Source organism: Mesocricetus auratus, unplaced genomic scaffold, assembly GCF_017639785.1.
Source record: "Mesocricetus auratus isolate SY011 unplaced genomic scaffold, BCM_Maur_2.0 Super-Scaffold_100676, whole genome shotgun sequence".
Lineage (NCBI taxonomy): Eukaryota > Metazoa > Chordata > Mammalia > Rodentia > Cricetidae > Mesocricetus > Mesocricetus auratus.
In genome coordinates, this window is record NW_024429266.1 from 78,258,663 (window position 1) to 78,273,857 (window position 15,195).

A 15,195-nucleotide genomic window follows, 5' to 3' on the forward strand; every position below is an offset into this window, starting at 1 on the left:
CTATTAATGCAGACCTTGTACAGGCTCATGAAAATACAATACCACACTTCTCACTGAATTTCTGTTTGAAATAGTTATTTTTGAGCCAGGCATGGTGGTGCATGCCTGAAATATCAGCATGCGAGAAGTGGGAGAAGGGTCAGCAGTTCAAGGTTATTCTCAGCTGCAGACTGAGTATGAAGCCAGCCAGAGACGACGCTTCAGACAGAAACTCTTGTCGCGTGAGTTTGATGATCTGAGTTATCACCCCAGAACCCCAGTGTGAGGAAACAACTGACCCCTCAAAGTTGTTCTCTGACCTCTATACTCATATGTACATTCTCTCTCTCTCTCCTATGCACACACACACACAAAGAAAGAAAACAGAGAGGAGGTGCACGGCTGCCTGGAACTCCAGTTCCAAGGGATAAGATGCTGTCTTCTGGCCAGCCAGGCATTTTGCATACATGCATTCAGGCACAAATATACAATATACACTAAAAGAAAAAATAAATCTGTTTAAAAGAATTTAATGTTTATTGCAGTTTTATTATTTTCCTTTTCTTTTCGATTTTGTTTCGTGTGTGTGTGTGTGTGTGTGTGTTTTGCTTGCATGTATGCTTGTGTACCACACGTGTGCCTTGTGTCCTAGGAAGTGGTGAACTTCCATGTGGGTGGTGGAAGTCAAACCAGGTCCTTTGCAAGAACAACAAGTGCGCTTAGCCACTGAGCCAACTCTCCAGTCCCTATTAATTTGATTTTAAATGATTTCCCCTCATAACTAAATCTCTCCCATCATCCTCTGGTGATGCTGGTGAGGAAACCCAGGACTATGCATGTGCAAGGCAGGAATTCACTACTGATTACTCTCTACAGCCCCACAACTAAATAGTTTAAAAACTACACTTTCAGTATCTATTATGGCAAGTATTGAGAAATATAGGTCTGTCAGACGTGATGGTGCATGCCTTTATCCCAGCATTCAGGAGGCAGAGGCAGGCGAATCTGTGATTTGAGGCCAGCTTGGTCTACATAGTGAGCTCTAGGATAGCCAGAGCTATACAGTGAGACCTGTCTCAAAACAACAAACAAATAAGAGAAATATAACCCAGATAAACATATGGTTTTGGGGGGATGGTGTCGATAATTTATAAAAGTATAATGGGGTCAAGGGAAGAAAAGGTTTGCAAGCTGCCCCGGGAGATGACTCTTGCAGGACTGGAAGCACTACTTGGGGTCATTAAAAGCCCAGTTAGTGGAGCTGGGGAGGAGGCTTGCTCCATGGTGGAGAGCATCTGCTGCTCTTCTTACAGAGGATCCTAGCATCAACATGCTCGTATAACTCCAGTTCCAGGGGAGCCAATGCCCTCTTCTGGCTGTTTTGAGCACCGTACCGGCACACACATGGTGTGTGCATGCATACTTTCAGGAACACACATAGACACATTTTTTTTTTAATCTTGGGGGAAAAAAACACCTTGAGGGTGTTGGTTTTGACTTGAGAGAAAAGCAAACTAGTTTATCCTAGTCATTCCTCCTAGTCCACTGCTCTGTGCCTGTTAAGGCAACCAAGGCAACTATTCTGTGTGTGTGGGGGGGGGCTAGAGGTCAATGTTGGGTATCTACCTCAATCACTCTACACTGTATCTTTTGGGAAAGGGTCTCTAAATGACCCTGGCTAGGCTCACCAATGGGCTACGTTGGCTGGCTCACAAACTCTGGGGATCTGCCTGTCTCTGCCCACGTAGGGCTTAGGTTACAGACAGGTGCAACTACACCTGAGCTCAGTTCTTATGCTTGCACGACTTACTGGGTCATTTCTCTAGACTTTTTTTTTTCTTTCTAATGTATATTTATTTATTTACTTGTGTGTATGTGTGCACCACAGCATGTATGTAGAGGCCAGAGAACAACTTGAGGGAGTCAGTTCTCTCCTTCTGCCATTGGATTTTGAAGAACTCAGGTTATTAGGATCGGTGGCAGGCACCTTCACCCGCTGAGTTGTCTCACTGCTATTCTGTTCTGCTCAGCTTGGCATAACAGCACTTTCGATGCTTAGAAACTGCACTATGTTATCTGGATGCCTCTCATGGCAATGGACCCCAGATTTTCCAAAGTCATGTAGGCCATTGGGGTTCATGTACATCCTCCATAACGAACCTTTTTCCACACGTGAACTACTGGAAATGCTGTCACAAGACCTGTGGTACACATGGTGTTCTGCAACGCTTTACACGGTTTCTAAAGCCAACTCCCCATACATGAAGGGGTGTGGTGGGCCAAGCATCCTGAAACAGCTTCTTATCATGAGGGAGGCAGTACCAGGGACCAGGAAGGAGAATGAGACACCCGCCCTGAGCCTGGCCACAGGCTTCGATGATCTCAAACTGTGGGGACAGGAGAGAAGGCCAGGACAAGGCTCAGTGGGTAAAGGTGGGCAGCAAGCCGGACACCTGAGTTTAGTCCCCTGGACCTGCGTGGTAGAAGGAGAGAGCACTCCCTGCATGAAGGTGACATTCACACACACAGTAAGTAACATCAACGTTGGAAAAAGAAGATGGTGACATGCCTTCTGCTGGACTCACACACTTCCCAGGAGCTGAAGCTCTTACTTAGCCTGACTCCATCCCTCGGGTTACTATGGAATCAGCAGAGGGTCTATGGGGAGGAGAGTGGAGGCCACCATTAGACAAAGCTGATCCACAGCTGGACGCCTCCCTTAAAATTAAGCCCTTATGCGTTTTTTTTCAGAAATACAGCATAAATACAAGTAGCACAAAAGCCAACACAAGGGTTTTTACTTACTATGGCATCTTTGACAATTTGCTTGGCCACCTGCTCTGGTTTGCAAATAGATGTCGTCTCTGAAATAAGTCGGGTCTCCAGGGGCTGAAAGTGGCAAAATAGAAAAATCAATGCCATCACACTAAAATACATAAGTCTTCAGTAGGACTGCGATATAATCCTGGTACATGAGCTAGCTTGTTAGAGCCCATTCTCTACGGTGGGATGCCATGTGGTCTTCATGCATGGGAATGGGGCCTGGCCCTGCCCCCAACCTTGTGTTAGATTGTGTTGACTCCTCATGGGAGCCCTTACCTGTGAGGTGGAGTGGACTGGGAGTAGGCTAGGGGGGGAGGTAAGGAAGGATGGGAGGAGGTGATGGGGGTGGGAGGAGGGGTGGGAGGGAGAAATGTGGTTGGAATGTAAAATGAAATCAAAATAGAAAAAAGTAAGTCTTATAGGCCCTGATTTACAAATAATTATCATTTCCTACCTTCGTATGTTTCAGGCATCAATCAATCTAGATACCAAGGCAGTTTCTATTAGTGGAATACTCATCTCCACTGGCAAATCAAGACAAGCAGACATTTGCTGTTCCGTGGCACCAGTATGGTTCTAGTGAAGACTGCCAAGCTAGAGTGAGAGCAGATCAACACATCACGGTGCAGAGGGCCCCTGCCCCAACTAGCCAGACACCTGCCTGATGGTCTGTACACAGCGGCTGGTCCCCGCCAGAGCAGTCTCTCTCGCCACAGTGCCTCCAGTCTGACTAGAGTCCGCACTGAGCAAAGAATGATGCTGGGAAACTCCGAGTGTGGACAGTCTCAGCCAAGGCCTCACAGAAGAACTCTAACTAATTCCTCAAGGACCAGCAGAGACTAGCTATCTGAGAATCAACACTGTCTGCAGTGTTCCTAGTTTGGCTGAAGGGCAGTTACAGGACTGGAACTCCAGTTCCCAAATCACAGGCTCATTCCTCAAAAGACAAAGGCCTACTGGACGGGCACCTGGCCCAGAACACCTTTCCAAATCTTTGCTAGGTGTTGCCATCTCTCTCTCCCCTTCCTCTCCCCCCCCTCCTTTTCTCCCTCATACCCACATTAACCCATATCATGGCTACATCTGTATTTACACTTTGTGTCCTAATTTACTTGTAAGCAGTATTTTTTTTTGTCATTGGCTTTTCTTAGTAGCACTTTACACACACATCTAAACATTCTTCAAAACAGTTTCCAACCGAAGCATTAAAGCCACAGGAAATGAGACATTTGACCCCTTACACAGAGGAAAAACCTAGTACATATTTCCTCTTCCTTGTCCGTTTTTGTGACACGGGGTCTCATCACTATGTAGCCCAAGTGGCTTGTGACTCCTGATCATCCTGCCCCGGCTTCCTGAGTACTGGGATCACAGCCATGTGCCACCACACACAGTTTATTTCTTCTTAAAATAGAAAGCCAAAATGCTTCACAAAGGCCAGTTTTTCCTTATGAATTTGACGTGACAAAGGTCCCGTTGATGGTGCCACCATCGGCTCTTTCAGCCTACCAGAGGGGTGAGGCCACGCAAGACGCACTGAGTTAGAAGGATGCCTACTACACAGGGCCACAGATCATTAGAAATCTGTCCAAAATTTTACGAGAGGTAAAATGAAAACAAACTTAACATCAGAATCAAATCTCAGGGAAATCACTGCTTTTCTTGAGTTTTAGCTTCAAACTCAAAGACTATGTAGCAAGAATTAAAAGTATGCTAAGCAAATCTCTGAGGCAGGAGGTTTGCTTTCAGCTTATTTCTTTGAAACAGTAAGAATTTGTAAAAATGGCTGACTTTTAAAAAAATGGGGGAGGGTTTCTCCATCAAAATCTTTTTCCCCCCTTTGGCAAACAAAAACAGAACACAGACTACATAAACATCCCAATTTTATGCTACAGAGATCCACAGTAAGAGGAAAACGAAAACCTAAAATAATTATCTAAAGTTAAAATCACCCTCAGTGCGAGGTGGCAAGTTCTGATTGGTTTCTTCTGACCAACATCGCTCAGGATAACCTGAGCTCACTTCATATAACCCGCATGTCCATGTGAAATGACCAGAACCAAGCCCATAGAGGGCAGGAGACCAGCAGTATACGAATCAGAGCCTTAGTTCCCTAACAGCCTCCATACACAGCATGGGAGATGCCTCCCTGGAACAGAGCAGCTCAGCAAACTCTGGTGTGGAATGGCAAGTCCCCAGGCCTCTTGCTTTGTTTGGGTTTGAACTCTCCTGATGGTAGCAAACCACAGGATCCCTCACTGGGGAAAGAATGAGAAGGGAGATGTCCATGTAAGTGACTAAGGTCGTGCATGCCACACCCTGTCATCTCTAGGCAAAGGAGGAGGCACCAGAGGTTTCCAAGGGGCCTTTCAGTGTCTCCCTCAATGCAATCGCCCTAGTGCAAAGTGCAGTGCCGAATGGCTGGAAGTATAATTGCAATGAAGTAAAGAAACAGATAAGGGGGAGTAAGATGGAAAGGACAATAATAAAACCAATCAACACCCAGAGGACGCTCCTCGGGAATAACAAAAGACTCACTGGCCCACCCCAGGCCCCGGGTCTCTCTGCTTGGGGACCAGGATTTTGCTCTCAGCCACTTCTCCAGCCCCACGTCTGCCTTTGTGACACCATGCTCCCTCCACAATGACAACGGACTAACCCTACGAAACTGTAAGAAAGCCCCAATTACACTGGTGTTTTATAAGACGTATGCTGGTCTTGGTGTTTCTTCACAGAAAGAGATTAGATGGCTAAGACAAACTCCATGACAGAAAGAAGACAAAAGTGCTTTGTTTTTAAGAAATCAGTAGAAATAAAAATTTCAACACAAAAACTGAAGGAGAAAGAAAATGAGAAGAAGAGAAGGAAGGGAGACAATCAGACCAGAAAGTAGGGCACCTAAGCAATAGCTCTAGGAAGAACACTTTGAAATACTTTGGATGGAAAATGTTCCAGAACTGAAGCTCACGAGCTGACAGAATAAAGGCCCTCCGTGAGTGTGTAGCACATGAAATAAGAGCATCTCACGTCAAATGATATTTTTAAAAAGATAAAAAGGGAGAAGAGTGTCCACAACTAAAGACCACCACTAACACACTGAAAACCTGACTGGCCTAGAGCTGCCTCGGGATGGGTGGAGCACACCCTGGGGAATGTAATAGAGGCTGCTCTATAGGCACTGAAGAATCTGTGATCTCACGGCATGACTGGAAGGAGGTGAAAGGTGAGAGGCGGGGCCCAGTTGCAGGAAGTGGATCCTTGGGAATGTGCTCCTGGCGCTATAGCTCACCCTGGCTCTTGCTATCCTCTCTTCTCTGCTTCCTATAAGGTGAACTGCTCTGCCCACCCGTTCTCCCTGTCCCAATGGGCTGATATCTCTGAAACCATGATCATGGAACAGAAACAAACCTTTCCCCATCCAAGCTGCTTTTCTCAGGTATTTGATCACAGGGTCCCCACAGCAACACTAGAAGCTAGAACTCAGCGAGAAATGGCCTGCAAAACTCTGAGGGTCGTCATTCTCAACTTAGAATTTTGTACCAAATAAAACAACCTATTAAACACAACAACCACAAACACACACATAAAAAAGAATGTGTGTGTGTGTGTGTGAGAGAGAGAGAGAGAGAGAGAGAGAGAGAGAGAGAGAGAGAGAGAGAGAGAGAGAGAGAGAATGTTAAGGCACATTCTAAACAAACGTCACCTATCCCGTGCCTTTCTCTCGAAGGACTGAAGTGCCACCAAATGAGCAGATAAATGTCGGAAGTGAAAGACACACACTCCAACAAAGGGACAGTGGAGTGCTGAGAATGTTGAGCTAGAGGCCTGTGTCCCGTCAGGAAGTCCTAGGAGAAGGGGCTTTGAGGAAGCAGAATCAAAGTAACAGAACCGCACATGTTCAGATCCAAGGACGTTCAGTCAGTCCTCCCCAGTGAGCAGCCACAGGTGCACACAAAGTGAAAGGATTATATACAAGAAAGGAAACGTCAGTGTAGAGAGGATCAGACTTTAATAATATTCGCAAAGTTACATGTAAACTCAGGAATCTGACATTATTACGGAGAACACAGGGAGGTTGGAGTAGATCCGAGGCTTACATATTAGCTTCCCCAGCAAAAAGTAAGACGACGTAAGTATGTATGTAAGTCTGGGTTTAAACACATTGATGAAATGGCTCTGTCTGGGGAACAAAAATCAGAAGGGAGAGATAAGCCCACAGGCAGTGCTGGAAAATTATAACGTATGTGAAAATAGCAAAGGAAGGGAGGGAGTTTTGCCTGGAGAACCCCAGGGAGGGCAAATCCTGGCTCAGCACCCTATGCCCAACAGACCCAGCAGAAACCATTAACAGGTAAATGGTGAGGAGCTAAAGCAGGATAAAAATCAGAGGACGGGTTACACGGAGGATGCAGAATGGGGCCGGGGAAAGAGAGTGCTGGCCTTGCCCCTGGATGGCACAGCCTTGCAAAGCCAGCCCCGGGGGAGCGAGACAGGAGGACCCCAAGGCACACTGGGCTCCACCTCCTTAACAGTTCCATGATAGTGGGAGACCCTGTCTAAGACCGAGGTGGACACCATCTGAGGAGGAACACCCAAGGTAGCTCCTCTACATGTGTGTGCACTCAAATATGCACAGCCCTCCCACACAAACATGCACAGTACAAATATGCATGCACATACACATACACGACACACATCCCACACACAAACATGCACAATGGACACACATATACACATAAACACACACACACATGACACACACACAACACACACACGCACAATTCCCATACAAACATGCACACATATGACACACACATACATCCTAACATGCATAGTCCCCATATGCAAACATGCACAGGGAACACACACACCACACACACAAACATGCACAATCCCCATACATAGAGACACAAACACATACACATGACACACACATCCAAACATGCACAATTCCCACACACAAAAATGCACAATGCACACACATAGACATAGACACAAATATACAATATATACACACACATCAACCCCAAATATGTACAACCCACACACATAAACATGCACAGTACACACACAGACACACAAACCCAAACATGCACAAACCCATATACACCCATATACATACACATTACATATACACATCACAGAACACATACACACACACACACACACACACACACACACACACACACACACACAAAACCCCAACATAATCACACAACACACATACTTTATGCAGGCACACACTATGCTCATATCACACATACACACACCACACACCATACAAACACCACACACAAAATAGCACTCAAACATAACACACAGAATACACATCACACGTAACACATACATCATACATACAACATACATCACACGCACAACATACATCATGCACACACCACACAATAAACATAACACACATCACACACAATACAGATAACACACATCACATCCCATACACATATCACACATACAACATACATCACATGCAACACATTATCACACATACAACATATATCCCACACACATCCTACACAGAACACATGTCCCACACACATACAAAACGCATCACACACACAATATACATCACACACACACACACACAAACATACAACACAGAAGACTAATATTATATAGGAGTACTGACCTTCGTTTTGTTTTCTTCTGCCAGCCCTGGGGTGTCAGTGTCCGGTGGGTAGGCCACAGTGACATACACATTATAAGGCTTCACCTGTTCACAAACAAGGTTTGCACTTTGAGTAAACAGACCATTTTGTATGCATCCCATTAACTTGCCTTAGCTGTGCTGACTCTTAGAAGGTGTCAATCAACAGGCTCATGAGATGACTATCAATGAACAGCCACCAACTGTACTGAGGACACCTCTCCATGATGGTGGCTGCCTCCCACTGAGGTTTCTCCCTGCCTGCAGACCAGGCAAAGGCTCAGGTGCCCGGTGTGGACAAGAGACAGTGTGCTCACTCAGACTCTGCCCATGAGCTGAGTAGAGTTTCAAGGCAAGAACTGGTCTACACCCGTATCTATGTGGTTCGAATCAAGTCCACACCCTTATCTATAAGGTTATAGTCTTTTTTATCTACAAGGTTATATAGCCTTTTTGCCTTTCAGGCTGCTTCCTGCTGTGCCCGAATTCAGGTCTGGAGAAGTCCCTGTACAACCACCCACACAGCATCAGAAGAAAGCATCTTTGCCCTGGGTGGATCTCCAAAGAAGTACTAGCCAAGCAACGCTCCTGCAAACAGCCTCGGCCAGTGTTTACATACAGAAACTCTCCTCTGCCCTTTGACACTAAATCTCTCATTGTGTAAGCCCAGGCTAGTCTGAACTGGAGATCATTCGGCCAAGATTTCACAAATGCTTGGGGTGCAGGTGTCCACCACCATGCCCAGTTCCCCGATTTTCTTTACAGATATTCTGCCTAATTCCAACCTCCCTCTGGCTCTTCCAAAGCTTGTCTGTCCCCTACTTTCTCTTCTCATTCAACTTCTCTACTGATGAACACACTCCAACAAGCCCAGTGGGCCTTCTTTTCAGGGGACAGTCTCCCAAATACTGTCCCACAACAGTAACCTGTTCTCTTACCCCGGTAATTAGCAATCCAAAAGCTCACATAACCAAGTTCAGTTTTATATGATGTTCTTATTTGCTGTTGGCTTATGGTTTTGTCCTCATAAGGGCATGTGGGCTAGCCACTGAAAATCTTAAGGATGGTAAATCAGATAATGCACCACAGGGCCATCCTCCTACCGGAGAGTCGGTCCTTTATCTCCTAGACTCCCTTAGTGGCAGTTGTGTGGCCTCAGGAGACATACATGGATCAAGAGAAAGAAACAACAGGTGCTGGCCAGCCAGCCAAGTTGGTGCATGAATGAAAGCTGGCTCCACTCCAGTGTGTCCAGGTCAAGAGGGTTCATGGCTCGGCCAGGCCAACCAGGCTTGTAAGTGAGCCAGCTGTGACAATGATAAGCCATTTCTTTCTTTCACACTCGCTTTTGAGGTGGGGACTTAACAAAACATTTGTCTCTAGCAGTCTTGTTTGGTCCTATATTGCTAGCAGAAAAAAATGGCTCAAAAAAAAAAAGTGACTAGATGAAAAGTAGGCAACTCACAAAGACCGGCAACAGTTTCTCAAATCTACTCTTGCTACCCACCCCCTGCAGTATGTAAGGATTGTAGTGTTTTATATGATAATCACATGGATTTTCAAAGTAGTGTCTCTCAAGCTCAAGTCATGAATGGATCACATAGTTAGAACTGTTCTCTCATGGGGAGGAACTGTAAATAACAAGATGGAGAGGTACCAATCAGTCCCCTTTTGGCCTACCATTGTCTCTGCAATCAAGTCCAACTACTCAGCTAGTGTACGGCTGGGTGCTTCCAATGATTAACAAGTTCATACTTATGCAGTTCTTGGTTTGTTTACTCTTACTAAATTACTACTATGTGCTAACACAGACCTAAGAATCAGTATGAACTAAATGGACAGCTCTCTGTACCTCACAGTTCCTGATTTCCTGATATTCTTCTTCAGTGCATGCAAAATTATGTCTACATCTTTCGTTAGCTGTTAATATGGCAACCCAACCAATAAGGAAAGGTTAGCTTACATTCACTCGTTCTGGGTTATGGCAGTATGATGCCTGACCTCACTGAGTCCTGTCTAGCTGTCTGATTCTCCCTATCCCTGCAGAACGGCTGCTTTCTATCCTCTGCTCTGCCTCTCTCTCATGCTAGCCTCATTTTCTCCCTTCTACTTGGCACCAGCCTCAGAAAGGTAAGAGAATGGATGTTCGCCTAAGAACCAGCTTATCATAAGAAAACAATTCCTCTTAAGAGCTGTTGTTCCCTGTTCTATTAAACGAGAATAGAGGTGCTGGAGAGGACATCCCAGCTGCTTACATCAAAGTAGAGAGCTTACAACTTACTGCCCCACTATGGTGGAAAGTGATGGGGGTAGGGCCTGCGCAAGCTCAGGAGGGGAAAGCAGGAAAAGCACCTGGGTTGGGGGTTGCTGTTGTGTTATTTTGGTTGAATCTTGAATACATCTCTGGCTATAACACACTTCAGAAAAATATAACTGCCCAAAAGATATTTCAATAATTTATTTGTATCTAAAAGACTGAAAAAGAAAATCCAACTGCAAATACCAATAAACATTCAATTAAACACACTATGCCCAGGTTTCCAGAGTCTTACTTCAGTTTGGGGGAACAGAGAGGTAAACAGAAGACCAGAAAAGTTAACTAAACCAAAAAGCATCTGAGCAACTATACTGGTGTAACTCATAAAAACTGACCAAATTTCAAAAAACAGATATTGGTTTATAGGGAAATCTTGGCTTGATACAAGTTTTACTATGAACAAATTGGATTCAAAAGACTGGATTCATTTTCTCCAAATAAAACAGCAGTGTTCTGTATGTTGTCTGTTATTTAAGTAATAGTACTTTTAATGCACAGGACTCAGGGGTATCCCAGGCCAGCAACCAGCAGTGTGGAGAATCACTCTTGCCATCAAGAGGGTGAGAGGACTCTGTACCGGCCACTGCATCACGGTTTCCTCTAAAGTGAAAACCAGGGCACCCAGATGACATACTCTGCAGTCAGTCTGTGAATCTTATTTATTGTCAGACACGGGGGGGGGGGGGGCTTAATGGGCATGTATTTTTATCTTCCAAACTCCTGTGCCTACACGGATTCTAAGACCAAAACTGAAATAAGTGGATGCACACACTGCCGGATGCACACACATTCGGGTCCAGCCGAATGACAGGCATGTCCTCTGCTACAAGGGACTTCGATAAGCTGGCAGTCACAGGGTCTGACCTTCTTATTTCTGTTTCCAAGTGACTATGCAGATCTGAGTAATCCACTGACTTCACTCAAAACTTAATTTCCTTTCCCAAAAGCGGCATGAAGAAACCTACTGCGCGCGCGCACACACACACACACATACACGGAAGGAAGGAAGGAAGGAAGGAAGGAAGGAAGGAAGGAAGGAAGGAAGGAAGGAAGGAAGGAGGAAGGAAGGAAGGAAGAAAGGAAGGAAGGAGAAAGACAAAAGGAAATGATTATTTGCAGAGTCCTTAAGAATGATGGCTGCACCCCAGGAAGGGAAAACAGTTACCATCTCCTGGATAAACTGGGAGGGGGGGGTAGAAGGGAGGGCATGGGGGATGGGAACATGAAGGACTGAGATGGCCCAGTTGGGGGAGGGATGAAGAGGGAGAACAAAGAAAGAGATATCTTGATAGAAGGAGCCATTATGGGGTTAGGGAGAAGCCTGGTGCTAGAGAAATTCTCAGAAATCCACAAGGATGACCCCAGCTAAGACTCCTAGCAATAGTGGAGAGGGTGTCTGAATGGGTCTTCTCCTATAATCAGATTAGTGACTACCCTAATTGTCATCATAGAACCTACATTCGGTAACTGATAGAAGCAGATGCAGTGACCCACAGCCAACCACTGGGCTGAGCTCCTGGAGTTCAGTTGAAGAGAGGGAGGAGAGATCACAAGAATAAGGGGGGGGGTGGTCAAGACCATGATGGAGAAAACCACAGAGATATCTGACCCAAGCTAGTGGGAGCTCATGGACTATGGACTTACATCTGGGGAACCTACATGGGATCAAACTAGGCCCTCTGAATGTGGGTGACAGTTATGTGGCTTGATCTTTTGGTGGGGGCCCCTGGCAGTGGCACGGACCTATCGCAGGTACATGAACTAGGTTTTTGGAGCCCATTCCCTATGGTGGAATACCTTACTCAGCCTTGATGGGAGAGGGGGACGGGGAGCTTGGTCGTGCCTCAACTTGGTATGCCAGACTTTGTTGACTCCCCAAAGGAGGCCTTACCCCTCTGAAGTATGGAGGGGTGGGTAAGGGGCAGGAGAAGGGGAAGGAAGGAGAACTGGAGTTAGTATGTAAAATGAAAAAAAATTGTAAATAAAATAAAAGAGTGATAGTTGCAAAAGAACTCCAGTACCTTCTCTTGCAATTTCAGAGCCATACACGCTCTACTGACTAAGCATGGGTGTGCAGAGGCCTGAGGCTAACGTTGGGAGTTTTTCCTTAATGATTCTCTATCTTATTCTTTGAGGTAGGGTCTCTCAATTGGACTCACACTGATAAAACTAGTCTAGCCAGCTAGCCAGCCTGCTTTAGGGGTCCTGTCTTCACACTGAGCATAAGAAATCACAGGCAGGCTGCCACATTCACCCAGCATGTATGCGGGTTCTGGAGGGCCAAACTCTGGTACTCACACTGTATACCAAGCACCCTACCCATTGAGCCAGCTCCTTAGCCCAGGGTGGTTCCTTAAGAAAGCTGTCTAGCCGAGCGTTGGTGGCGCACACCTTTAGTCCCAGCACTTGGGAGGCAGAGGCAGGTGGATCTCTGTGAGTTCGAGGCCATCCTGGTCTACAAGAGTTAGTTCCAGGACAGCCTCCAAAGCCACAGAGAAACCCTGTCTCGAAAAACCAAAAAAAAAAAAAAAAAAAAAAAAACCAGAAAGCTGTCTAAGGACATAAGGACATCCCTGGCTCACTCAAGGAGAAGTGGGCCAGCACCAGGAAGGCAGACGATCCCCGCCCTCAGAGTCACTTTACCTCTGTCCTGACTATAAGTTTTATGCAATAAGAACTTACAACAGAATTAGATTTCTTGTAAATCTTGTATCAGATTTGCAAATCTTCAAGTGAATGCAAATAATTCAGGCAAAGAAGTCAGAAAATTACAGCTCCCACTGCTGATCTGAGAGGGAGAAATATAAACAAACACAACGATTACCTCCATCTGCAGAGCTTCTGCCAATCCTCTTATGGCGAACTTGGAAGAAGAGTAGGCCGTGTAACCGAACAGCCCCAACTGTCCTGCCTGAGAGGACACGAACACGATTCTGCCCACCCGTCGCTCCTTCATGGTGCTGATCACTGCTCTGCTGGGGTACACGCTGCCCAGGTAATTTACGCTCATTAATTTCTGCAAGGAGCAAAGAGGCCACATGAGGTGGGAACAAGGTCAAAAGCCTAAGCCATGCTCAAGGGTAGTTTTGTCTCTTTCCAGGGTTAATTTCTTTTAAATAGAGACCCATGTTGGTTTGAATAAGTGTTCCCCATAGACTCACCTATCTGTAGGCTTGGTTCCTAGTTTATGAACAGTTTGGAAGGATCAGGAGGTGTGGCATTGATTAAGAGGTGTGGCATTGATGGAGGAGATGTGTCTCTGGGAGTATGCTTTGAGATTTCAAAAGTCCGCACCAGGCCCTGCGTCTGTCTGTCTGTCTCTGCTGTCAATCAGGATGTAAAGCTCTCAGCTACTGCCCTAGCACCACACACCTGTCTGCCTCCCGCCATGATGACAATGGACTAAACCTCTGAACCGTAAGCCAGCCCCAGTTAAATGCTTTCCTTTGTAAGAGTTGCTTTGGTCATGGCGTCCCTTCACAGCAATAGAACAATAACTAAGACAAGCCCAAGAGACTGGGAGGTGGGGCGCAGCAGATTTACTGACTAAATGAGTACATGAATGATGCCGTATATTATACAGACACTTAGGACCTACCCTCCGATGACTAGTCCGATCTAGTCTTCCATTCTCACAGTGACAGACGTTCCACCTTTGATGAAAAATTTCAGGCTGGGCCCAGGGTTCAGTTAGGAAAGCGCTTGCTTTGCAAGCACGAAGACTTGAGTCTGGATCCCCAGAGCCGTCACAAAAGATTTGCTGGGCATCAACCCAAGCGCTGGGAGGAAGAGGGCAGAGACAGGCAGATCCCAGAGGCTTGCTGGACAGTCCCAGCCACTGTAGCCAAAATGGTGAACTCCAGGGTCAGTGAGAGAATGATATAAGGTAGAGAGGGACAGAGGAGGACTGTCAGCATCAACCTCTGCCTCCACCATGCACAAACACAAGTGGTCAAAATCAGTGTTCTCCTTAGAAAGGGTACATTGCATAATATAGGTAATGTTGCACAGTGATATTTTTAGGTATGGGTATTTTGCCTCCAACTACGTCTGTATACCATGTGTGTGCAGTGCCCACAGAGGCCAGAATGGGACACTGGATCTACTGCAGCTGGGATTAAAGACAGGTGTAAGATGCTGGAAACCAAACCGAGGTCCTCTGGCAGAGTAGCAAACACTCTTAACCCCCTAAGCTTTCCTTCTAGGTCCTTGTAAGTAATGATTCTTAAAAGACAGCTTTAGGAGACGGCTTCTAAGTATTTCTGGCCTATTAGTTCCAAGCTAAGCGAAGATTACAAGGAGAAAATGGCATCAGCTAACAGTGAAGATGTGAGCTGAAGCCTTGGTGCAGCCTATTGACTTCATGAGAAAAAGACATTGCCCATTTTCTCAGATGAAAATGGGGTTAATCTCG

The 15,195-nt window shown here is 45.9% G+C and overlaps 1 protein-coding gene across 1 annotated transcript in view; it reads right to left on the reverse strand.

Moving 5' to 3' along the window:
- Kdsr (3-ketodihydrosphingosine reductase) overlaps window positions 1-15,195 on the reverse strand; it is a 38,461-nt gene that overhangs the window by 9,513 nt on the left and 13,753 nt on the right. The window contains exons 6-8 of the mRNA XM_005081452.4: window positions 13,606-13,797; window positions 8,447-8,530; window positions 2,785-2,868 (exon numbers count right to left, since the gene is read on the reverse strand). Of these exons, the coding sequence (XP_005081509.1) occupies window positions 2,785-2,868; window positions 8,447-8,530; window positions 13,606-13,797 (360 nt within the window). The remainder of the gene's footprint in view (window positions 1-2,784; window positions 2,869-8,446; window positions 8,531-13,605; window positions 13,798-15,195) is intronic.